This window comes from Odocoileus virginianus, chromosome 16 (genome assembly GCF_023699985.2).
Source record: "Odocoileus virginianus isolate 20LAN1187 ecotype Illinois chromosome 16, Ovbor_1.2, whole genome shotgun sequence".
In the NCBI taxonomy this organism is placed as follows: domain Eukaryota; kingdom Metazoa; phylum Chordata; class Mammalia; order Artiodactyla; family Cervidae; genus Odocoileus; species Odocoileus virginianus.
This window is the reverse complement of record NC_069689.1, coordinates 30,473,700-30,498,678: the sequence shown is the minus strand read 5'-3', so window position 1 is coordinate 30,498,678 and position 24,979 is coordinate 30,473,700. Positions and strand designations below refer to the sequence as shown.

General features: G+C 38.3%; 1 protein-coding gene and 3 non-coding genes across 4 annotated transcripts in view; 2 read left to right on the top strand and 2 right to left on the bottom strand.

Annotated features, from left to right (window-relative positions):
• The window catches only part of SNX6 (sorting nexin 6), a 47,479-nt gene that overhangs the window by 4,846 nt on the left and 17,654 nt on the right, over positions 1 to 24,979 (bottom strand). The window contains exons 7-13 of the mRNA XM_070478036.1: positions 18,814 to 18,909; positions 16,424 to 16,529; positions 12,780 to 12,855; positions 10,878 to 10,917; positions 4,052 to 4,138; positions 1,187 to 1,346; positions 1,019 to 1,104 (exon numbers count right to left, since the gene is read on the bottom strand). Coding sequence (XP_070334137.1) covers positions 1,019 to 1,104; positions 1,187 to 1,346; positions 4,052 to 4,138; positions 10,878 to 10,917; positions 12,780 to 12,855; positions 16,424 to 16,529; positions 18,814 to 18,909 — 651 coding nt within the window. The remainder of the gene's footprint in view (positions 1 to 1,018; positions 1,105 to 1,186; positions 1,347 to 4,051; positions 4,139 to 10,877; positions 10,918 to 12,779; positions 12,856 to 16,423; positions 16,530 to 18,813; positions 18,910 to 24,979) is intronic.
• LOC139038904 (U6 spliceosomal RNA) lies at positions 6,231 to 6,334 on the top strand. Its single transcript, XR_011492036.1, has one exon. It is a non-coding gene; the product is annotated as a U6 spliceosomal RNA (small nuclear RNA).
• On the top strand, positions 11,196 to 11,267 carry TRNAW-CCA (transfer RNA tryptophan (anticodon CCA)). The gene has a single exon. It is a non-coding gene; the product is annotated as a tRNA-Trp (tRNA).
• LOC139038877 (small nucleolar RNA U3) lies at positions 13,318 to 13,526 on the bottom strand. Its single transcript, XR_011492011.1, has one exon. It is a non-coding gene; the product is annotated as a small nucleolar RNA U3 (small nucleolar RNA).

Below are 24,979 nucleotides of genomic sequence, written 5' to 3'. Positions count from 1 at the left end.
TGTAATAGTCAAATACTACATGATCAAACCCAAGTTTCCAAAAGATCTCAATGAGCTGGGCTACAATTAGCAAGCTAAAATTTAACAGACACACATGTGGCCTGCAATTACATTTTTAAAATAAATGCTCAATAAATGAATAAGTTCTAGAGATCCAGTGTACAACAACGTGAATATATTTAACACTACTCAAACTTTACATTTAAAAATGGTTAATTTTATGTTATTTACCACAAAAATATGAATTTGAGAGTAACATATACACTTTTTTTTGAAAGTTGCTCAGAAAAAAAAAAGAAACTTGCTCAGTTGTGTCCAACTCTTTGTGACCCCATGGACTATACAGCCCATGGAATTCTCCAGGCCAGAATACTGGAGTGGGTAGCCTTTCCCTTTTCCAGGGGATCGTCCCAATCCAGGGATCAAACCCAGGCCTCTCGCATTGCAGGCGGATTCTTTACCAGCTGAGCCACAAGGGAACACATACACGCTACTATATATAAAATAAACAACAAGGATCTACTGTATAGCACAGGGAACTATACTCAATATTCTGTAATAACCTATAATGGCAAAGAATCTGAAAAAGAATATATACATATATGTATATAACTGAATCACTTTTTTGTACACCTGATCTCAACATAACATTCTAAATCAACTATATACTTCAATTAAAAAAATGTGCTGCAACAAGAAATGTGTACAATAATCATTTCACACATGCAAAAGTGTTTCGGTGTATAGTATTTTAAATGAGCAATGACAGTAGGGTAAAGAAAATTTATTTTTTTAACTAGTCAAAAAATGATACTGTTTCTCCATACTAGGTACTAGAGTCTGGCAGAGCTGACCATTAGAGACACTGCAGATACTATTCTTGCTGAAATTAGATAAATCTTTAAAATCCCTCTCAAGTCTAAGATTTCCTATTTTTAAAATTAGTATAAAGTATCAGAACAGACTCATTTCTAAATTTTAAGTCACTTAAATTGTTAAATCTTTAGTATGACACTACCTTTGCATGCTTCAGCTCTAACTCTGCCAGTTCCACTAAATTTTTTCTGAATGCAGCAACTCTTCTTGTCTTAAAATCTATAAGTTCTGTGAACAAAACAAATTAGGATTAACTACTTGTGTAACAGTGTAAAACATACCTGATGATTAAAGGTTAATATAAGAGTACCTTGTTTTGCAGATTCAGATATTTTTTCAAATTTCTGACAACATAACTGTTGGGATGTTTCAGCCTGCAGAACATCTTTATTTTTTGCTCTTGCTTTATCCAGTGCTTTATTGGCATTTTCATAATCCACTAATGACCTAGATCTTCGATAGAGGAGATCCTATAAAACAGAATGCTTCATGATAACATATGCTGCTGTGTCTAGTAGCTGCTGCCAACCTCCCTCCCCCACCCCAACAACCATCATCGGAGCTAACACACCCTGAATGCCACAGGTCAGTTACTCTTCTAAAGTTTTTTGGTAACAGCTTTACTGAAGTATAACTCATATCACCATATAATTCACCCATTTAAAGAGCACAATTCAATGGTTAGTATGCACATGGAGTTGTGTACCCATCACTACACTCAATTTTAGAACATCTGTCACCCAAAAATAAAATCTCATATCCATTGGCAGTCACTCTCCATTTCCTCCCACAGCCCCCACCCCCAGTCATGGACAACTATTCATCTGCTGTCTCTACAGATTTGCCTATTTTGGACATTTCATTAAAAAAGGAATCCTGGGCTTCCCTGGTGGCTCACAGGTAAAAAATGTGCCTGCCAATGCAAAAGATATGGTTTCCCTCCCTGATCGGGGAAGATCCCACGTCGTAAGACAACCACCCCACGTGCCACAACTACTGAGTCTGTGCCCTCGAGCCCGGGAGCCAGGACTCCTGAAGCGTGTCCGCTGGACAGCCCGTGCTCTCCAGGAGAAACCACCACCAGAAGTCCGTGCACCCCAAGGAGAGAGGAGCCGCAACCGCCACAACTAGGGAAGAGCCCAAGACCCAGCACAGCCAAATAAAGAGATTTCTTAAAGGAATCATTTCACATGTGGCCTTTTGTGCCTGGCTTTTATTAATTTTTTTCCTTCTCTGGCTGCTTGCCTTGTGGGATCTTAGTTTTCTGACCAGGGACTGAACCCTCCAGTCCAGTATTCTTGCCTGGAGAATCTCCATGGACAGAGGAGCCTGACAGGCTACAGTCCATGAGGTCACAAAAAGTCAGACACGACTGAGTGACTAACACTTTTCTTTCCCTGACAATTCAAAATACACAAATAACTCTTTTTTTAAACAGGTAGCTCATCAAAGACACAGAGATGGCAAATAAGCTTGTGAAAAGTTGCTTCACATCAAATGTTATCCGGGAAATGCAGATTAGAACAAGGTATCACTGCACGCCTTGTTAAAATGGCCAAAATCTACAATAGTGATAATACCCATTGCTGGTGAGGATGTTAAGCAACAGGAATTCTCATTCATTCTGGTGGGAATGCAGTGATACAGCCACTTTGAAAGACAGTTTGACAGAGCATACTCTTATCATATGGTCTAGCAATTACCCTCCTTGCTGTTTATTACTCAAAGGAGTTGAAAACTTATGTTCACACAAAAACCTGCACATGGGTGTTTACAGCAGCTGTACTCATAACTGCCAAAACTCAGAAGCAACCGTTCAGTAAGGGTAGCGGATAAACAAACTTGATGGACAGAGGCTATTAACTGCTAAAGAGATAAGAGTCCAAAAGCAGAGAGGAAACTTAAACGCACGTTACCAAGTGAAGAAACCAATATGAAAAGACCCAACAATATGTTATTTTGGAAAAGGGAAAAACTACAGAGGCAATTAAAGTATCAAAAAGTGTTAGGAGGAAGGCGAATGAACAGATGGATCACAGGATTTGTGGGCAGGAAAACTATTCTGTATACTTGTGGCACTACACACTTGTCCAAATCCACAGAATGTACAACACCAAGAGTGAACATTAATATAAACTGCAGTCTTTACTGTTGGGCTTCTTTCATTCAGCAAAATTATTTTGAGAGTAACCCATCTTGTTGTATATATGCATAGCTTATTCCTTTCTACTGGTTGAGCAGCCTTCCCTTTTATGAATACATTACAAACAATTACATATTATAATAGTAAGTCTTCAAAAGTGAACAATTTATTTTAACCCTGTCCAACCAATGTTAAGTAGTTCATAATACACAATCTGATTTAAAACAAATTCAATATGGACAGTATATCTGCAAGTACTTAAATCCTCAAAGTTAAAAGGGTTATTTATAATTTGATGAGAAATAAAAGAAGGGTATTTAAAGCACCAGTGACCAGATGGGAATTTTCTGTACATCTCAATCCATAAATTAACACTGAATTGGAGTATCTGAGTCACTAAGATTTCAGTGCTTTTAAAAATTTTTGTTAAACATTTTCTTGATTAGTAAGAGTTTTAGTTTTACACATGGACAGATTTCCAAAAGGAAATTTGAGATGCCTTAAAATAAAACATATCCTTGTTTTATGACTCTTTCACCCTCAACAGAGGGCTTCCCTGGTGGTTCAGTGGTAAAGAATCTGCCTGCGATGCAGGAAACACAGGAGACGTGGGTTTGATCCCTGGGTCGGGAAGGTCCCCTGGAGGAGGACATGGCAACCCACTCCAGTATTCTTGTTGGGAAAATCCCATGGACAGAGGAGCCTGGCGGGCTGCAGTCCATGCAGTCATGAGGAGTTGGGCATGACTGAGCAGACACCTGCAACAGAGGACTTGGGCCAAACTCGGGATCCTCTAGCTGTACGGCTGTTATTTGGGCGTTTTCCTTTTGTCTTTGCAGGTATTTCACCTGGCTAAATATACCAAATTCAAAGAAAAGTTCCAGACAAACTGTATCAGAAGTTAACAGAGGAGACTTTATAATTCAAAATCAAGAGATAAGTCATCTTAAACCATCTTAAGTCTAACGACTTTTAAGGAGATGATGGGTTTCTGTGAAGCAGTCCATTTTAAAAAACAATGAATAAAATTACCTTAGCAGCTTGGGATTCTCTTAAGTAATATTTTAAAAGGTCAGAAAGTTTGAGGTCCTCATCAGCTGACACTCGTGCTTCTATTTTCTAAAATAGGAAAAAAAAAATTAAGTATTTGATAAGTACTTACATTCTACACTCAGTACTTTCTTAATTATGTAAAAAAAATTAAAGTTATACCATACACAAAAATAAACTCAAAATGGATTAACGATCTAAATGTAAGACCAGAAACTATAAAACTCTTAGAGGAAAATATATGCAGAACACTCTCTGACATAAATCACAGCAAGATCCTCTATGACCTACCTCCCAGAGTAAAGGAAATAAAAACAAAAAATAAACAAATGGGGCCCAGTGAAACTTAAAAGCTTTTGCACAACAAAGAGAACTATAAGCAAGGTGAAAAGGCAGCCTTCAGAATGGGAGGAAATAAGAGCAAATGAAACAACTGACAGAATTAATCTCCAAAATATACAAGCAGCTCATGTAGCTCAATATTAGAAAAATAAATGACCCAATCAAAAGGTGGGCCAATAGAACTAAACAGATATTTCTTCAAAGAAGACATAGAGATGGTTAACAAACATGTGAAAAGATGCTCCACATCACTCATTATCAGAGAAATGCAAATCAAAACCACAATGAGGTACCATTTCATGCCGGTCAGAAAGGCTGCCATCAGTCTATGAAAATAAATGCTGGAGAGAGTGTGGAGAAAAGGGAACCCCTCTTACACTGTTGGTAGGAATGAAAATTATAGTATAGCCACAATGGAGAACAGTGTGGCGATTCCTTAAAAAACTGTAAATGTAACTGCTATTCGACCCAGCAATCCCACTACTGGGCATACACATGAAGAAAGCCAGAACTGAAAGAGACATGTGAACTCCAATGTTCATTGCAGCACTGTTTACAATAGCCAGGACATGGAAGCAACCTAGATGCCCATCAACGGATGAATGGATAAGGAAGTTGTGGTACATATACACAGTGGATTACTCAGCTGTAAAAAAGAATACATTTGAGTCAGTTCTAATGAGGTAGATGAAACTGGAGCCTATTATACAGAGTGAAATAGAAACACCAATACAGTATATTAACGCATATATATGGATTTAGAAAGATGGTTGACGATGACCATATATGCATGACAGCAAAAGAGACAGACGTAAAGAACAGACTTTTGGACTCTGTGGGAGAAGGTGAGGGTGGGCCAACTTGAGCTATTAACACTGAAACATATATATTACCGTATGTAAAGCAGATGACCAGTGCGAGTTCAAAGCAAGACGCACGGCACCCAAAGCTGGTGTTCTGGGACAACCGAGGGATGGGGTGGGAAGGGAGGCGGGAGGGGGTTCAGGATGGGGGGACACGTGTACACCCATGGCTGATTCATGTCGATGCACGGCAAAAACCACCACAATATTGTCAAGTAATTAGCCTCCAATTAAAATAAACAAATTTTTAAAAAGAAAAACAAATGAATTAAAAAATTTAAGTTATAAGTAACTACAGTATCAATTCCTATTTAAGCTAAGTTTCCTTCCATTCTTTCTATGAGCCTGTTAGTTGTCTTTGTATGTAACTGACAAAAAAAAATTAACAGAAAAATGATGAGATCGAATGAGATTAGTGAATTTATGGAAGGACTCTATATTTGACTCAAGTTCTTGGCTGTTTCAATATCATCTTTTAGGTTTACCTGTACTCTTCTATTCATTTTAATAGCAACTGATATATACACATGACTATAAAGTAATAAGAGGCTGGCAGTAGTAATGGACTAGGTAATTCAAACCAATCCCCCTGCTGCAGACAGCCAGAAAACATTAAAACATTAACAAAATGTGCCTGAAAATACCAAAGAGTAAAAGTAAAAAAAAAAAACCACAAAAACTAAAGCAGTGTGGTTAGTCTGAGGTGAGGTAAAGTGGGAAGCAGCCATGTCAGACTAAAAAGATGAGAACTCTTCATTCACTCTCAAGAGACAGAGGATAAAGAATGTATTATGTCAACCAAATCTAATATGGGAACCTCATTTGGATCCTGACTCAAAGAAAGTCCACTGTGAAAAGCCACTTATAAGATAACTGGGAACATCTGTGAAACAGATACTGATGACACTAAGGAGAATCACTGATAATCATCCTGCTACATTAAAATTGATTCTTAGGTGCTTGCTTCGGCAGCACATATACTAAAATTGGAACGATACAGAGATTAGCATGGTGCCTGCGCAAGGATGACATGCAAATTCGTGAAGCGTTCCATATTTTTAATGGAATATTACTCAGCCATTAAAAAGAATACATTTGAATCAGTTCTAATGAGATGGATGAAACTGGAGCCCATTATACGGAGTGAAGTAAGCCAGAAAGATAAACACCAATACAGTATACTAACACATATAGATGGAATTTAGAAAGATGGTAATGATAACCCTATATGCAAGACAGAAAAAGAGACACAGATGTATAGAACAGACTTTTGGACTCTATGGGAGAAGGCGACAGTGGGATGATCTGAAAGAACAGCATCGAAACATGTATTATCAAGTGTGAAACAGATCGCCAGTCCAGGTTGGATGCATGAGACAAATGCTCGGGGCTGGTGCACTGAGATGACCCAGAGGGATGGGATGGGGAGGAAGGTGGGAGGGGGGGTTCAGGATGGGGAACACATGTAAATCCATGGCTGATTCTTGTCAATGTATGGCAAAAACCACTATAATATTGTAAAGTAATTAGCCTCCAACTAATAAAAATAAATGAAAAAAAAATGATTCTTAGGAAACAAATTCTGTAAAGCAATCATCCTTAAATTAAAAAATAAATTTTAAAAACTGCTTCTTATCTTTAGAAGAGAGAGAAATGTACACAAAGGGCAAAAAACAATAAATATGGACTTTTTGGAATAAAGTAACTTTAATGCAGAAAATGTTAGCATTAAGGAAATCTGTATGCAGGACAAGGAGCAACAATCAGAACTGGACATGGAACAATGGACAAGTTCAAACTGGAAAAGGAGCCCGTCAAGGCTGGACACTGTCACCTGCTTTTTTAACTTCCATGCACAGTACATCATGCAAAATGCTGGGCTGGATGAATCACAAGCTGGAATCAAGAATGCTGGGAGAAATAGCAACCACCTCAGATAGGTAGACGATATCACTTTAATGGCAAGAAAGTGGAGAGAAACTAAACAGCCTCTTGATGAGGGTGAAAGATGAGCGTGAAAAAGCTGGCTTAAAACTCAACATTCAAAAAACTAAGATCATGGCATCTGGCCCCATCACTTCATGGTAAATAGATGGGGAAAAAGTGGAAACAGTGTCAGATTTTGTTTTCTTGGGCTCCAAAATCACCACAGACAGTGAATACAGCCACAAAATTAAAAGACGCTTGCTCCCCAGAAGAATAGCTATGACAAACTGAGACAGTGTATTAAAAAGCAGAGACATTGCTTTGCCAACAAAGGTCTATTTAGTCAAAGCTATGATTATTCCAGAAGTCATGTATGGATGTGAGAGTTGGACTATAAAGAAGGCTGAGCGCTAAAGAATTGATGCTTTGGAACTATGGTGCTGGAGAAGACTCTCGAGAGTCCCTTGAAGTACAAGATCAAACCAGTCAATCCTAAAATCAACCCTGAATATTTATTGGAAGGACTGGTGCTGCAGCTAAAGCTCCAATACTTTGGCCACCTGATGCAAAGAGCTAACTCACTGGAAAAGACCCTGATGCTGGGAAAGACTGATGGCAAGAGAAGGGGGCGACAGAGGATGAGATGGTTGGATGGCATCACCAACTCAATGGACAGGAGTTTGAGCAAACTCCAGGATATGGTGATGGATAGGGAAGCCTGGCTTGCTGCAGGTTCATGGGGTCGCAGAGTTGGACAAGACTTAGTGACTGAACAATAACAAAAGGAAAGGAAATCTGGGTGACACATGTACAGGAATTCTTCATACTATTCTTGCAATGTAATTCAGAAATTGTTGTTTAAAAAAAAAACTTCTATACGTCCACCAGAACAGCTAAAGTAAAAAAAGATACCAAATATTACAACCCTGTGCAGCAGCCCAATGCTCATATTCATTCTGGTGGGAATGTAAGCTGACACAATCACTTTGGGAAACAGTTCACCTACAAAAGTTTTTCACATGGGTATCCTACCAACCATCACTTCTCCAAGTTACATACATCCAACAGAAATGTATACTTATGTTCAGCTGAAGATAAATAAAAAATGGTCTTAATAGTACTCTGTGTAAAGTACCTCAAACTGGCAACTATCCAAATGCCCACCAGTAAAACAAATAATAAGGTTAGGTGTATTCTTGCAATGGAAAACAATACAGCAATAAGAATGTAGGAACTATACCTACATGCAACGCCAATGAATCTCATGTATATAACAATAATTAAAAGAAACCAGACAAAGAATATATACTGCATATGTATTTATTTAAGATGTGAAAATAAAACTAATTTTTTATTTATTTTTTTTATTTATATTTATATTTATTTTTATTGCTGTTAGAAGCTAGGACAGTGGTTACTCTTGCAGGAGGTGGTGACTCAGAAGGCAGCTAGCTGAAGGGGGGACTCGGGCACCTGAATTGCTGTAATGCTCCACTTCTTGATCTGGGTATTCATTACATGGGTGTGTAAAATAGTAACATTTCACTGAGCTGTACGTTTCTGTTATGTGCTTTTTTCTACATGTATAGTATACTTTAATAAAAAGTTAGAAAAAACTTTCTGGAGAAACAAACTTAACTTCCTGATATGCTAGTTAATATTGGGTGCTTTTAAATGGGGCTCCTCTCCTGCCATTAAGAAATAGGGTATGTGTCCTCTTTCTTTGAATCTGGGTTCTAAGACTGCTTGGCCAATACAGGAATGATCCCACACCAGTTTCCAGGCCCTAGCTTCCTCTTCCCATCATTTGGGATGCTCACTTTTGGAACCTCTTTACCATGCTGTGAAGAAGCCTGAGCAGCTCCATGGGAAAGCCACATGTAGGTGTTACAGCCAACAGCCCTAGCAGAAGTTCCAGCTGTTGGCCAGTATCAACCCTCGGACACAGGAATGATAGAGCCTTCAGATGATTCCAGGCCCTGGCCTTCATAACATTCCTGTGGAGGTACATCATGGAGCAGAGGCAACCATCTCTGCTGCACCCTTTCTGATTTCCTGAACCAGAGTTCACTGGCTTAACCAAATGGTTGCTGTTTAAAGCTACTGATTTTAGGATGATTTGTAACACAGTCATAGTAACCAGAACACCATGCACATGCTAACGGAAATAAGAATTTGGGGGTTATCAAAATGTGCCACCCGGACCTCGGTCAAGAGAAATGCTTGCTGCAAGGAGTATAGCTGGCTGGCTAATAGCCCCAACTGCAGTATCTCTGGATCTGGAATCATGTTCGCACCAAAGTTATGTTCTATCCTTCCCACCCAGCCCATTTTTGCCTGACGCAGAACTCCTCTAACGGGCAGCTCTGGCTTAGGGGCTCCCCTGTGACCTGGATGAAGCTTTCTTAGAACAATGCTGAAGTCTGAAACCCTGCCTAGCCAGTCCTCTTTCCTCTCCCTCTCCTTTCCTGGTGCAGGCCAGTACAATCATCTGAAGCCTCCTCCTGTCTACTCCTGCTCCTTCCTTTTTGCTTTTCACAATAAATCTCTTGTGCATCTAATCCCATCTTTACATCCGCTTTTGAAAGAACTGGCACATAAGGCTATTTTGTGATAGATCCCTATTCTTTTGATGTAAACGCATAGACTCAAGAAAACTACTATATCTTTCCAGAAAATGCTCACTGGTATAAATATCAAAGGCAGAATAATGAGCTATATGGACCTCAGTATAATATTTATGTATTTAAGAACTTGTTCCTTTGGCAGAGAATATTATGTTTTGCTACTTGTCTTCACTACACATAGCTCAGTTGACAAGATCATGATGAAACCAGACTTCTACAATGGACTAGCCACCACCAATCTTAATTAGCTGCTGCTGAGTCACATCAGTCGTGTCCGACTCTGTGCGACCTCATAGACGGCAGCCCACCAGGCTCCTCTGTCCCTCGGGTTCTCTGGGCAAGAATACTGGAGTGGGCTGCCATTTCTTTCTCCAAAGCATGAAAGTGAAAAGGGAAAATGAAGTCGCTCAGTCGAGTCCGACTCTTCACAACCTCGTGGACTGTAGCCTACCAGGCTCCTCTGTCCGTGGGATTTCCCAGGTAAGACTGGAGTGGTGTGCCATTGCCTTCTCTACTTAATTAGCTAAGTACCATCAAACATATAGTAAACATTTTCACTATTCTATCAATTTAAAATAACGTTAAATGTTATTTAACGATCATAGTGATTATAAACACAACCCTGATAACCAAGACTGTATCAGTATTAAATTATGAATGAAAACTTCATGCAGTTATATATTTGCTTTACACTGATACAACTCACTTTTAACTCAGTATGTCATGGGGGATCAAAAACAATAATCTTGGTAAAGTTATAGTGAATCCAAGGTTTTCTTCTAGCTTACAAAACCCCCAAGAAAAAATGATTTTTTCATAAAAATAAACCCAGTTTCCTACTGAACACATTTTCTGATTAAGAATTTGAACTTTTACACCACAACAAAAAGTGAATTTCCTGAAAAACTCATTATTTTCAAGTCTAATTCTGCCTCTTCATTCTTCTAAAGTATAACTCATCTTCCTCAATAAAGTTAAACACAGTCCTACAAGTTAAACACTATTGTTTGTAGACATTTATACTCCCAAAGGTTAATTAATAGTACTTACTCTTGTCTTATCAAACAGTTCTGAAACTTTAAGAAAAAACCTGAAAGGGAAAAATATTTCATCATAAGCTATCTTTGAAATAATTTTCTATTGCAAATGTTCAAAGAACATACCCCAAACCATATTAATAATGAACATTCTTATCTCATTACAGTAATATTTAATGATTTTTTTCACTGCAGACTTCATCTAGGTCAACAAAAATCTTTCTTTGTACAAGCACCCATGTAACAGATTCCCCTTGATGTACTGTTATAGAAAATCCTCCCATTTCAAGGTACAGTCTAAGCCATACATTAAAAACTTTGTCTTGGGAATTCCCTGGTGGTCCAGTGGTTAAGACTTCATGCTTCCAATGCAAGGGCCTAGGTTCAATCCCTGGTCAGGGACCTAGATCCCACACGCCACAACTAAGACCCAGTGCAGCCAAATAAATATATTAAATAAATATTTTTTAAAAAACACCTTTGTCTTGATTCCTTTAGCAATATGCTGCATAATATTAAATAAGGTCTATTCCTTTAAATTATTACAGAAGTATGGAACAATCACATCCAAAGAACTACATTTTAAATATTTTCAAATAGAGCTGCTTTGTTTCGGAAAACAATAGAAACAAATAGCCAACTTCTATTTCAGAATTCACTTTCACTTTTGGGGGGGTGGGGGGGCTACACTTGCAGCTTGCAGGATGTTCCTGACCAGGGACTGAACCGGGGCCACCTCAGTGAAAGCCCGGACCCTAACCGCTGGGCCACCGGGAAGTCCCCACTGTCATTTTTAACTAGAAAGTCCATCTTTCAAATGCTGATGCCAACTAAAAAAATATCCCAATGCCAAACTATTAAAGGGCATTCTGTAAAATATGGCAGACAATGTTATATTTGGATTAGGGCATATACTATTGAGAGCTGAATTTTATGAACTTCACTTTACTAAAAAGAACTTGCTTTGACAGGTTTATGTAAGATAACATATGGCAAGGTGCCTTTTTTTCCTTATCTAAGACTTAAGAACTAACTCTTTGGGAAGGTAGCATGTTAATTAGTTAATTAGTAGACTATGGCATCCTGCTTTGCTGAAAAATTTGATCTGACATGACCACTGAGGCAGGATATATGAGAGAAAAGTTCAAGGACGTGGTTTAGAGAAGGGCACGGACTATGAACACAGTTTTTCCTCTTATAATTTTAAAAGTATGTCTGAGCTATTTTCAACAGAGAGTTAAGTTTAAACAACATTACACTAGCAACTAAGATTTATGGCTAGATTAAAACTTCAGTTCAGTTCAGTTGCTTAGTCGTGTCTGACTCTTTGTGACCTCATGAACCGCAGCACACCAGGATTCCCTGTCCACAACCAACTCCTGGAGCTTGCTCAAACTCATGTCCAGTGAGTTGATGATGCCATCCAACCAGCTCATCCTCTGTCGTCTCCTTCTCTTTCTGCCTTCAATCCTTCCCAGTATCAGGGTCTTTTCTAGTGAGTCAGTTCTTTGCATCAGGTAGCCAAAGATTAAAACTTGGCCTCCAACACAATATATATTAATATATATATATTCTAATTCTAAAATAGCATTTCATATTTAAAATAAACTTTATCAAAATCTAAGAACATTTTAATATAAATTCTGTTTCTCTCTCACACACCCAAATTGGCAAATTTTCATCAACTAAAACACTGTAAATGTTATACTAAGGTCGACTTTTATTTCTCAGATTTAAAAAAGTAAGAGAGAAAAGGAAGAGAAAAATAACACCAACCTAAGTTTATAAAGAAGCTCTATACTGTCAATGTGTTTTGACAAAAATATTCCAAAACGCCTGCTGGGTCAGAAGTGTGTGTGCCCGAGCTGCCAACAAAAATTTTGTTTTATTTAATGTTTTAAATCAGAATCCTTACTTGCATATATCTGTAGAATCCTGAGTTCCTAAAGCATATAATGAAGAACCAATTCTATTGTAATCATCTGCAGCACCTATGGAAAAAGTTTTAAGGATTTAATATATTTATTCATGGATTTAAAAAGTTACTGAATACGTACCTGCCAAAAAATGTGTATGTAATATGAGATACCGAAGTCTAGAGAAAGAAATGACACAAACTATACTACATTATGATGAATATGGAACTGGAAGTAGCTATAAACTACTTAAGGAGCAGGGGAAACACATATTCCACCTGAGGACATCAGGGAAGGATTTACAGACACTACAGCAGCAGTTGGAGCTTGCAGGGTGAGGAAATCTTTCCTAGGCAAAGTGGAGGAAAGAGCATTCTAAATAAAGAGAAGGGCCTGGAAAAAGACCAGGGAGACATTCAAGAGCAAAGAACATTCAAAGAGACTTCTGGGTCTACAGCACTGTACAGTACAGAGGGTTATTTTTTTAAAAGTAAAACAAAAAAAATAAGTATTTACTTTTTTTTTGTTCTTAAGGAAACCACTCAGACAGCATTCTCTCCCAAAGGAGGAGGAGAACAATCATCAACAGCAAATAGCAACTGCAGAAGCCAACACCACGAGCCGGCTTCGCGCTGAGGAGAGAATGCTGTGTGAAGTGTGTCTCCTCGTGCTTTCCGGTGCTCTACACGTTCAGAGAAACTTCTAGAGTAACAAACAATAGAAACGATCCCTGAAAGTACAGTGTTAATATTTACTATTTTAAAATAACAGTATTAAAACCATTATAACATAATATTTAAATGAAAAATATTTAAAATCAATTAGCATGGTGACACTTGGATTTTTGCAAATCTCTTTTGTGGGTCTGGATTAATAGTCAATAGCTCCATTCTCTTATCTGCTTCTGCATTCACTGTACTGTGACACAAGATTTTTGCTCAAGTATGTGGGGAAAAAAAAAATCTAGCTTCAAACAGGTATGTCATTGGAAAAGCAGGAGGCATTTTACTAATATTTTCAGATAACTGTGGATACTCTACTCAACAAGCAGTAGTTTCTTTAAGGGTGAGTCACACTGGGGAACCTAAAGTCCTATCAATGAAGTCTGTGTACTCTATCACATTAAACTCCAATGATATGTGATATTTATCCCAAGAATATAAGATTGGCTTAGTAACTGAAAATCAATCGATTCGATTAACCATATTAACAGACTAAAAAAATAAAAACTGTATGGTTATCTTAATTGTTGCAAAAGGAGCATCTGACAAAATCCAACATTCATTCCTGACTTAAACCTGCTAAAAGGCATCTAGGAAAAACCTATATCTAACATCACAATTAAGATGGATGCTTTCCCCATAAGATTAGGAACAAGGTCAAACTGCTTGCCCTCACCACTTTTACCAACATGGTACTAGAGGGTAAAGCTATAGTATAATAGGCAAGGAAAAGAGATAAACATCATTCCAACTGGAACAGAAGAAGTGTAACTTTTTATTTGCAGATGACCATTTATATAGAAAATGCTAAGGAATCTACAAAATAGTTAATAAACTAATAAGTGAGTTGATTTAGAAAGGCTGCAAGATATAAGCTCAATGCTGAAAATACAATGTATTTCTATATATTGGCAAAAAAACTAGAAAGTGAAATGTAAAAAATACATCGTTTAGAATCACATCAAAAAACAGAGAGCTAACTTAAGATGTATAAGAACTTTACAAAGGAAGCTGAGAGAAGACCAAAGCAAACAGAGATATATCCTGTTCATGTATCAGAAGAACCAATACTTTTGAGATCTTAATCCTCCTCAAATTGATCTATATTCTACACAATTCCAATAAAAAAATCCCAGCAGGCATTTTTGTAGAAAGTGATGAGCTAATTCTAAAATCCATCTGAAAAAATAAAGAACCTAGAGGTGCCAAAACAACTTTGATAAAGAAGAATAAAGTTGAAAGACTTACACAAGAAAAGAAGTTCAATATCATCAATCACTAAAATTAAAACCACACTGGTCTAGCAGAATGGATAAAATTTAAGGATGACTTTGTTAGTGAGGATATGAAGCAGCTGGAATTCTCGTGCACAGCGGGTAGGAATGCAGAATGATACAATCATTTTGCAAAAATGTTTGGCAATTTTTTTTAAAAAGTTAATTATACACTTACATTTGACCCAGTCATTCTACTTCTAGGTACTACCCAAGAGAAATGAAAGCATATGTTCATACAAAGACTTACATATGTCAACTTTATTTTGAACGGGTGAAAGCTAGCAACAATCCAATTGTCCACCAACTGCTGAATAGACAACTGTGGTATATCTATACAATGGAATACCAGTCAGCAATAAAACAGAATCAACTACTGATACATACAACAACATGGATGAAACTCAAACTAATTTTGTTGAATTTCAAAGCCAGACCATAAAAAGTACATATTGTAGGATTTCATTTATATACAACTCTAGAAAATGCAAATTAATCTACAGAGACAGAAAGTATTATCAGCAGTGGCCTGGGGACAGGGACAGGATGGAGGGATTACGAATGGCCACAAGGGGACTGTGTGTGGTGATGGACATGTTCATTATGCTGTCTCTAGTGATGATGTCATACATGTGTCAAAACTTATCCAATTGTAAACTTTGAACATTGCAGCTTATTGATATCAATTACACTTCAACACAGCTGTTAAAAAAAACCATTAGTCTATGGTGTACTTAATATGATTTTGAACATTTAGAAAATACTGGTTCAATGAATCACACAGATCTACCAAATGCAGATGCACTTCAGTATATAAAAAGTATCACACTCAGTAATATTACCATCAATCTCCTCAGACAAGTCTTTAATTACTGAAAAGCAAACTCATGGTGACTGATACAAGTTTTCCAAGATTCTAATTGCTGGAAAGCTTGATTTTTATCATTGTCAACAAACACTGCCAGTAGTTTTCCATGAAGTGTGAGGCTCATTTAATTAATTTTTGATAAAATGTCTACCAAAACACAAGTCTGCAAAATAGCAGCTTGTCTGTCAGTTGTTCTTTCAAGTAAAAATGGTATCGAAAAAAAGCAGACAGTTCAGTTGCAACTCAGTTGCTTTTCTAGAAAGAACCATCATACATCCATATGCAAAGTGCTTTATGCATACCTCCCAATCCATCATTCAGAATATTAAAAAAGTATCCTCAAGGGAGGAGACTTTCAACAAGTAATAAATTTCACTGCTTCATCAAGGACATTCTTAATTGAATTTTTAAAATTTTGAATGTACTGTGGCAAAGAGTACAAAGACTATTAGTATTAGTACAGCTTGGTGCCACTGCTTTGATTTATCCCAGAGAAAGTGAAAGTTGTCCTAAGACACCAGCAATTTATCCACCACGGCTTTTGCATCGTTGGTGTAAATGTCAACATGGTGAAAAGGACAAAAAAATCATCCTAGTATTATTATGAAAATAGTTTTGATCTCAGACTTGCTTAAAAGAGCCTTGAGATCAAAGCTTCATAGACCATAGTTTGAAAATCACTGCCCTATATCAAGACTTTTACAAACTGTAAATAACATAACAACTTGATAATTATTCCATTAAACAATGTAAACTTGAGCCACAGAGAAAAACCTTACTTTTGTGGGATCTTGTCATCCTATCAGATTTAGCAGATGCATCCTTAACTCGGTTATGATATTCTAAAAGGAATGTTCGTTCATGCTCAAAGAAATCATCTACATCCTATGGGATCAAAAGAAAATATGAGCTTTTTTCACTTATTTGCTTTAATCTAACATATAAATCACTTTGCTACCCTTATAATCATAAAAGATCATCATTTAACAGCATAGCCATCTGCTAATAATTAGACATTATATTGATTTCACCAACAAGTTCAAAACAAGTTCAAACTTCAAAAACATCTCTCTATCAAGTAAGAAGTCTTCTACAGCAGAAGGCTTATGGTCCCATATGGTCCAGTCTCCCATGTTGTACTCGAACCTATGCCAGCTTGTGCTCTTCCACTACAATCCTGCTTCTCCAACACATTTATTTCTTGCAGTGGGAGCAATCAATTGCTTTTGAGAAAAAAAAGGGGGGGAAAGCCTGGCAGACAAGTAGAAATCTGCTTCTCTTGGTCTGTTATGCATTTTATGGACCATTCCTGAATGCTGCCAAGCCTCAGCCATTGGCCCTCTCTGATTGCTTTCGGGAACCTGGCCAAATTAGCTATCTGGGAGCAATTTTTGTATTAAACACTGTTTTCAATCTTTTTTGGAACAAAGTTAGAAATCCATTAAAACTAAAAACAATGAACTACTTTTCTCCCTTCTAAAATAGCAATTGTTTACTGAAAAAGCACCAGCTGAAATGATGTAACTTGAGACCCATATTAACAGAACATAGTAGTGAAAGTTAGTGTAACAAAATTCGACTTAAAATCTGTTAATTCATGTGTACTAGTTTTCTTAACTAGTACACGTGAGGTCTACTGGAAAAACAGAAATAAAACTAACTTGCAAAAAAAAAAAAAAAAAAACTAACTTGCAGAGTTGTAGTGAAGATTAATGAAATGTGGGCTATGAAACACCACACTGTGAATGTTCAAAAAAAGTCAGCTATTACTTTAATAAAATTATCAAAATCATAATCAATATAGTGGTTTATACTTAATGTAAATCAAAAAGTTCAACATAAGCAGCATTAAAATGGAAATAATCTAAAAACAAAACAAAACAGCCTGAATCTTTTTTTGGTCTCACTGCATGGTTTGTGGGATCTTAGTTTCTTTCTTTTTTTTTGGATCTTAGTTTCTTAACCAGGGATTGAACCCACTGCCCTCGGCAGTGAAAGCGCCGAGTCCTAACCACTAGACTACCAGGGAATTCCCATGTCAACTCTTTATTAAAGTAGCCACAGGACATGCACTGTCAACATATCAACTGCCCTGTCTCCACAAAATCAAAGTATAAATCAAACAGTACTTTACACCCAAGTTTTAGTGTAGATATATTTATAAAAACAGGCAATGATGATAAAGCATTATTTATTGCTTTATTATTTGCTTAATAATATTATTATTGGAGTATAATATACCATTATATAATTCTATATAAACTTTGAAAATACATTTTGCAATAAACATTTTTTTCAATATTTTAATAGTAACAGATTTTCAGAAAAATCAACTCTTGTACCATTTTCAGACCATCATTAAGAAAAATCTAAGTGTTATCTAGGTAATTGTAAGTATATGCATACCTATCATCTCATTCTTTCTAAATCTAACTCAGTCTTTCTAACAATCCTGTAGCTAGATAGCATTACTAACCACATTTTCAAAATGGGAAACCTGAGATTTAGAGAAAGGAAAGTGACTTTTCTCAAGGTCACATAGCTATTATGAGACAAAACCAAAACTTCAACTGAGCTCTTCTAACTTCAAATCTGAACCCAAGTCGGCCCCTAACATTTGTAAAGCCAAGGCTAAGTGTACAAACTGAGGCAGCCCCTCGGCGCCCCACCCTGTGACTCTGTAAGGTACCCAGAGGGACCTCACGTGCATGTGGCCGGACAGCCACTCCACCCTGCACACCGCTCTTCTTCCCGTGCTGGCCCTCTTCTCCTTGAGTACCTGTGGAGGACAGACCACCAGAGGCACTGTCTACTCACCAGCAGATGAATTCAAGAAGTCCAGGCAGGACTTGAAGGCAGGCTGGGAATTTCGGCAAAAAATGTGGGGTTCTAGGTAAGGAGAATGGTCTGGTTTGGAGGACAGGGGTGTGGGCTCTGGGCTGGCAAACCCCCTTGGAGCTGCAGACCTATCACTCCTTAGAGAAAGGAGCTCTCTGAAGAGGGGAACTCAGGGCAAGCGGCCCAGTTGCCCAGGCCTAAGAAGTCTACTATTCAAACTTCTCTTTCATTCCAATAAAACTGCCTACACATTGGAAAATCTCAAAGTATCTCCCTTGTAAAAGAAGTAAATCCTCAAAGCAGTACCTCTTTTAACCAAATAGTGTCTTACCTTTACTCCAGAAACAATTACTCCATCTGCTGATTTAACCATGTTTTTAAAGAAATCTTCAAGTTTCTCTTTTTTATTTTTTCCTCGCACACTCAACTGAAAGAAAGGTAAATTTAAAAGTTAGTATTTCTTTTAAGATTACAAATGAGAAGTTAATACCTCCTTTATTCTCTGTCATCAAAACATCAATCCCAAAAGGACTCCAGTTTTTAAACTTAATAAAGTGGCAATTTCATTATGTATGATCAGTAATTTTCAAATTCTGGGAACTTAGAGGAGTCTGGCTTCATCCACAAAGATTCAGGTTCAGCTGATCTACAGTAAGGCTCAGAAGTGAAAGTGTTAGTCACTCAGTCGTGTCTGATACTTTATGACCCCATGGACTATAGCCCGCCAGGCTCCTCTGTCCATGGAATTTTCCAGGCAAGGATACTGGAGTGGATTGCCATTCCCTTCTCCAGGAGATCTTCCCAATCCAGGAATCAAACCCAGGTCTCCCACACTGCAGGCAGTCTTTACCGCTGAGCCACCAGGGAAGCCCCCCCAAACTGTATAAGTACAGTTGATAATTCTGCTCTCAGGAGCCCTTTCATCATACGTTGTCAAACACTACTACATCATATAATGTCAACTAAAAATTCAATCAGGAGTTTCTCTGAACATGTAAAATTTATTGGAGAAAAATATACCATCATATGATTCTATAGAAACTCTTGAAAATATATTTTGCAAATTTTTCACTCTGAACTCCAAATCTCATCTCCTGACCTATTTTGGGGTCAGCAACTCACGAGACAAAGGACACAAAACATGACTGAATGGCATGAACAGTATATATCTAAAGGCAAAACTGAGAAGCAGTCAACTCCCGACTTTACCACTTATTGCATCAGGGCCCCATGAAGGAAGATCTCATCTAACGTCCTTTCCTGCTGCCATGGCTTCAACACTCACCATTAAGTAAGTGACTCACAGATCTCTATCACTATGCCTCGGCTCTTTCCTAAATCTTAGATTCTATTTCCAATTGCCTACATCATATTCTTTACACACATATTCTGCTAACCGCACATTAGAATATTTTTTAAAGTATTTATTATAATCTGATCTCCAAGTTTTCCCTCTTCTTGGTTCCCTATTCATGGTTTTCCCATCTATACAGTCTCTCAAATTCTCATCTGTTCCCTAAAACCCCATCAGTTCAGTAGCTCAGTCATGTTCAACTCTTTTCAACTCCATGGACTGCAACATGCTAAGCTTCCCTGTCCCTCACCAACTCCCAGAGCTTGTTCAAACTCAAGTCCATCGAGTCGGTGATGCCATCCAACCATTTCATCCTCTGTCCTTTTCTCCTCCGGCCTTCAATCCTTCCCAGCATCAGGGTCTTTTCAAATAAGTCAGTTCTACGCATCAGGTGGCCAAAGTACTGGAGTTTCAGCTTCAGCATCAGTCATTCCAATGAATATTCAGGACTGATTAGCTTCAGGATGGACTGGTTGGATCTCCTTGCAGTCCAAGGGACTCTCAAGAGTCTTCTCCAACACCACAGTTCAAAAGCATCAATTCTTTGGTGCTCAGCGTTCTTTATAGTTTAACTCTCATATCCATACGTGACCACTGGTAAAACCACAGCTTTGACTAGACGGACCTTTGTTGGCAAAGTAATGTCTCTGCTTTTTAATGTGCTAGCTACGTTTATCATAGCTTTCCTTCCAAGGAGTAAGCGTCTTTTAATTTCATGGCTGCAGTCGCCATCTGCAGTGATTTTGACGCCCAAGAAAATAGTCTCTCACTGTTTCCATTGTTTCCCCATCTATTTGCCATGAAGTGATGGGACCAGATGCCATGATCTTCGTTTTCTGAATGTTGAGTTTTAAGCCAGCTTTTTCACTTTCCTCTTTCGCTTTCATCACGAGGCTCGTTAGTTCTTTGCTTTCTGCATATAAGTTAAATAAGCAGGGTGACAATATACAGCCCTGACGTACTCCTTTCCAATGTTGGAACCAGTCCATTGTTCAATGTCCGATTTTAAGTGTTGCTTCTTGACCTACATACAGATTTCTCAGGAAGCAGGTCAGGTGGTCTCATATTTCCCATCTCTTTAAGAATTTTCCAGTTTGTTGTGATCCACAGTTAAAGGCTTTGGCATAATCAATAAAGCAGAAGTAGATGCTTTTCTGGAACCCTCCTGCTTTTTGATCATCCAGCGGATGTTGGCAATTTGATCTCTGGTTCCTCTGCCTTTTCTAAATCCAGCTTGAACATCTGGAAATTCATGGTTCACATACTGTTGAAGCCTGGCTTGGATGATTTTGATCATTACTTTGCTAGTGTGCGAGGTGACTGCAATTGTGTGGTAGTTTAAAAATTCTCTGGCATTGCCTTTCTTTGGGATTGGAACGAGAACTGACCTTTTTCAGTCCTGTGGCCGCTGCTGAGTTTTCCAAATTTGCTGGCATATTGAGTGCAGCACTTTCACAGAATCATCTTTTAGGATGTGAAACAGCTTAACTAGAATTCCATCACCTCCACTAGCTTTGTTCATAATGATGTTTCTTAAGGCCCACTTGACTGGACTCCAGGATGTCTGGCTCTAGGTGAGTGATCACACCATTGTGGTTATCTGGCTCATTAAGATCTTTTTTGTACAGTTCTTCTGTGTATTCTTGTCACCTCTTCTTAATATCTTCTGCTTCTGTTAGGTCCATAACATTTCTGTCCTTTGTTGTGCCCATCTTTGCATGAAATATTCCCTTGGTATCTCTGATTTTCTTGAAGAGATATCTAGTCTTTCCCATTCTATTGTTTTCCTCTATTTCCTTGCACTGATCACTGAAGAAGGCTTTCTTATCTCTTCTTGCTATTCTTTGGAACTCTGCATTCAAATGGGTATATCTTTCCTTTTCTCCTTTGCCTTTTACTTCTCTTCTTTTCTCAGCTATTTGTAAGGCCTCCTGAAACAACCATTTTGCCTTTTTGCATTTCTTTTTCTTGGGGATGGTCTTGATCATTGCTCCTGTACAATGTCATGAACCTCCAGCAACAGTGCTTCAGGCACTCTATCAGATCTAATCCCTTGAATCTATTTGTCACTTCCACTGTATAATTGTTAAGGGGTTTGATTTAGGTCATACCTGAATGATCTAGTGGTATTCCCTACTTTCTTCAATTTAAGTCTGAATCTGGCAATAAGGAGTTCATGATCTGAGCCACAGTCAGCTCCTGGTCTTGTTTTTGTGGACTGTACAAGGCTTCTCCATCTTCAGCTGCAAAGAACATTATCAATCTGATTTCAGTATTGACCATCTGGTGATGTCCATGTGTAGAGTTAGTTATCTCTAGTGTTGTTGGAAGAGGGTGTTTGCTATGACCAGTGCGTTCTGTTGGCAAAATTCTGTTAGCCTTTGCCTTGCTTCATTTTGTACTCCAAGGTCAAACTTGCCTCTTACTCCAGGTATCTCTTGACTTCCTACTTTTGCATTCCAGTCCCCTATGACAAAAAGAACATCTTTTTTGGGTGTTAGTTCTAGAAGATCTTGTAAGTCTTCACAGAACTGTTTAACTTCAGCTTCTCTGGCATTAGTGGTTGGGGCAAAGACTTGGGATTACTGTGATACTGAATGGTTTGCCTTGGAAACGAACAGAGATCATTCTGTCATTTTTGAGATTGCACCCAAGTACTGCATTTCAGACTCTTTTGTTGACTATGAGGGCTACTTCAGTTCTTCCAATGGATTCTTGCCCACAGTAGTAGATGTAACAGTCATCTGAGTTAAATTTGCCCGTTCCAGTCCATTTTAGTTCCTGATTCCTAAAATGTCAATGTTCACTCTTGCCATCTCGTTTGACCATTTCCAATTGATTCATGGATCTAACATTCCAGGTTCCTATGCAATATCATTCTTTTATTGTTCTTTACAGCACTGGACTTTACTTCCATCACCAGTTACATCCACAACTGGGCACTGTTTTCACTCTGGCTCCGTCTCTTCGTTCTTTCTGGTTATTTCTCCACTCTTCTCCAGTAGCATATTGGGCATGTACTGACCTGGGGAGTTCATCTTTCAGTGTCATATCTTTCTGCCTTATCATACTGTTCATGGGGTTCTCAAGGCAAGAATACTGAAGTAGCCTGCATTTCCTTCTCCAGTGGGCCACATTTTGTCAGAACTCTCCACTATGATCCGTCCATCTTGGGTGGCCCTACACAGCATGCCTCATAGTTTCACTGAGTTAAACAAGGCTGTGGTCCGTGTGATCAGTTTGATTAGTTTTCTGTGATTATGGTTTTCATTCTGTCTGCCTTCTGATGGATAAGGATAAGAGACTTATGGAAGCTTCCTGATGGGAGAGAATGACTGTGAGGTATTAAAGTATGAAAACCCCATACCTTTTATTAAAAATCTTGACACAATCTACAACTTATTTCTTTTTCCTTCCAAAATCACACTTTGAGCATCTCTTCCATACTTAAATAAGTTCACAGACTTTCATAATGTTCAGAGACTGAACACCAATCCCTTTAGCAAGGTACTCAACACTTTGAAAAAACCTGGTTCAGGTTACCTTTCTATCTCCCCCCAACCCCTGAAGAGCCTTATGCTCCACACTGTTGTCGAAAGAGGATCTGAACTCTTAGGTTCCTCTGTATTTGAAATGGTATCTCCTCTCCCACCAAAAACTATTCAGACTTAAACATTCAAAATAAAAGGCATCTCTTCATGAAACCCCTTCAAATTCCCAGTTAGAATTCACTGCTCTATCTTGGGCCTCTCAAAGCACTCCAGTTTTTTAACCTTATTTTTTATATTAATTATTTCACTAATTCACTTATTTAATAACAAACCATAATGAATGTATATTGTAACCATGCACTGCGCTGGGTGTTACAAATATTAAGATGATTAAGAGGTGGTCCCTACCCTTAAAGTAACTTATGGCACAGAGGAGGACAGAGAGAAGCAAACATATAATTACAAACAGTATGAGAAGTACAGTGTTAAAGCTACTGACGGGCTATCAGCAAAGCATCCAGGGAACTCAATACGACTGAGGGGTTGAGAAAGGTTAAGACTGGAGGCTGACTGACCAGTCAGGGTCAGTTACCCAATAACCCAGGCGAAGGTTATCAAAGTCTGGACTAGCCTTTCGGTCTAGTGATGGAAGGAAGTATGCACATTAAAATGAGACAGAGAGAATCTGGTGACTCCTGATAGGAATAGACAAAAGGAGTCCTGAGTAATTGTCATGGTGGAAGGGACTGGGAGTTATTGATGCCTTCTTTGAGATAAGACAGAGAGTACAAAAGGAGGCATGGATTTAAAAGAAGGGTTCAGCTGAGGGTAAAAGGCCAAGGGACACCTAAATGGAGGTTTTTCAGGAGGCTATTTAATGAATAGTGCTGGGACTCAGGAGTGATACAGTTGGGGCGAGGGGAGTGGCCAGGCGGTGCTGTCCCATGCAGCTTCTGGGATCTTAGTTCCATGACCAGGGATCAAACCTGTGCTCCCAGCAGTGGAAGTACACAGTCCTAACCACTGGACCACCAAGGAATTCCCATAGATTTCTAAGTTAATAGCATATCAGAATCAATGGAGCCACAGAAGCAGGTATTAGAGAGAATTTACAGAATTAGACATCTTATATAGACTTGTAGAGAACTCAGTGAGGAACCTTGGAAGAATCAGATTTAAATGAATGGATATATAGAGGGAAAAGCCCATGAAGCAGACTGGGAAGCAGCCATAGAGTTAAGAGGTGAACACATCAAGACGGATTCCCATAGATCCACAAGAACATGGGAGTCAGCATAGCTAGAAAGGTATCTCAGTCAAAATGGAAAAGCATGATGTATTTCACCACATTAACAGAATAAAAGACATGATCATCTCAACAGATGTACTTTTTTATGATAAAAACACTCAACAAACTAGGAACAGAACTTCTGTAAGCTGACAAAGGGTATCTAGGTAAAAACCCACACTTAACATCACACTTGATAGTGAAGGAGTAAGTGCTTTTTCCCTAAAGATCAGGGACAGAACATGGATGTCTGCTCTTATCATTTCCATTTAACACCGTACTGGAGGTTCCAGCCAGGGCAGTCAGGCAAGCAAAATTTAAAAAGGCATCCAGATTGGAGAGGAAGTTAAAAAGAAAAGAAAGC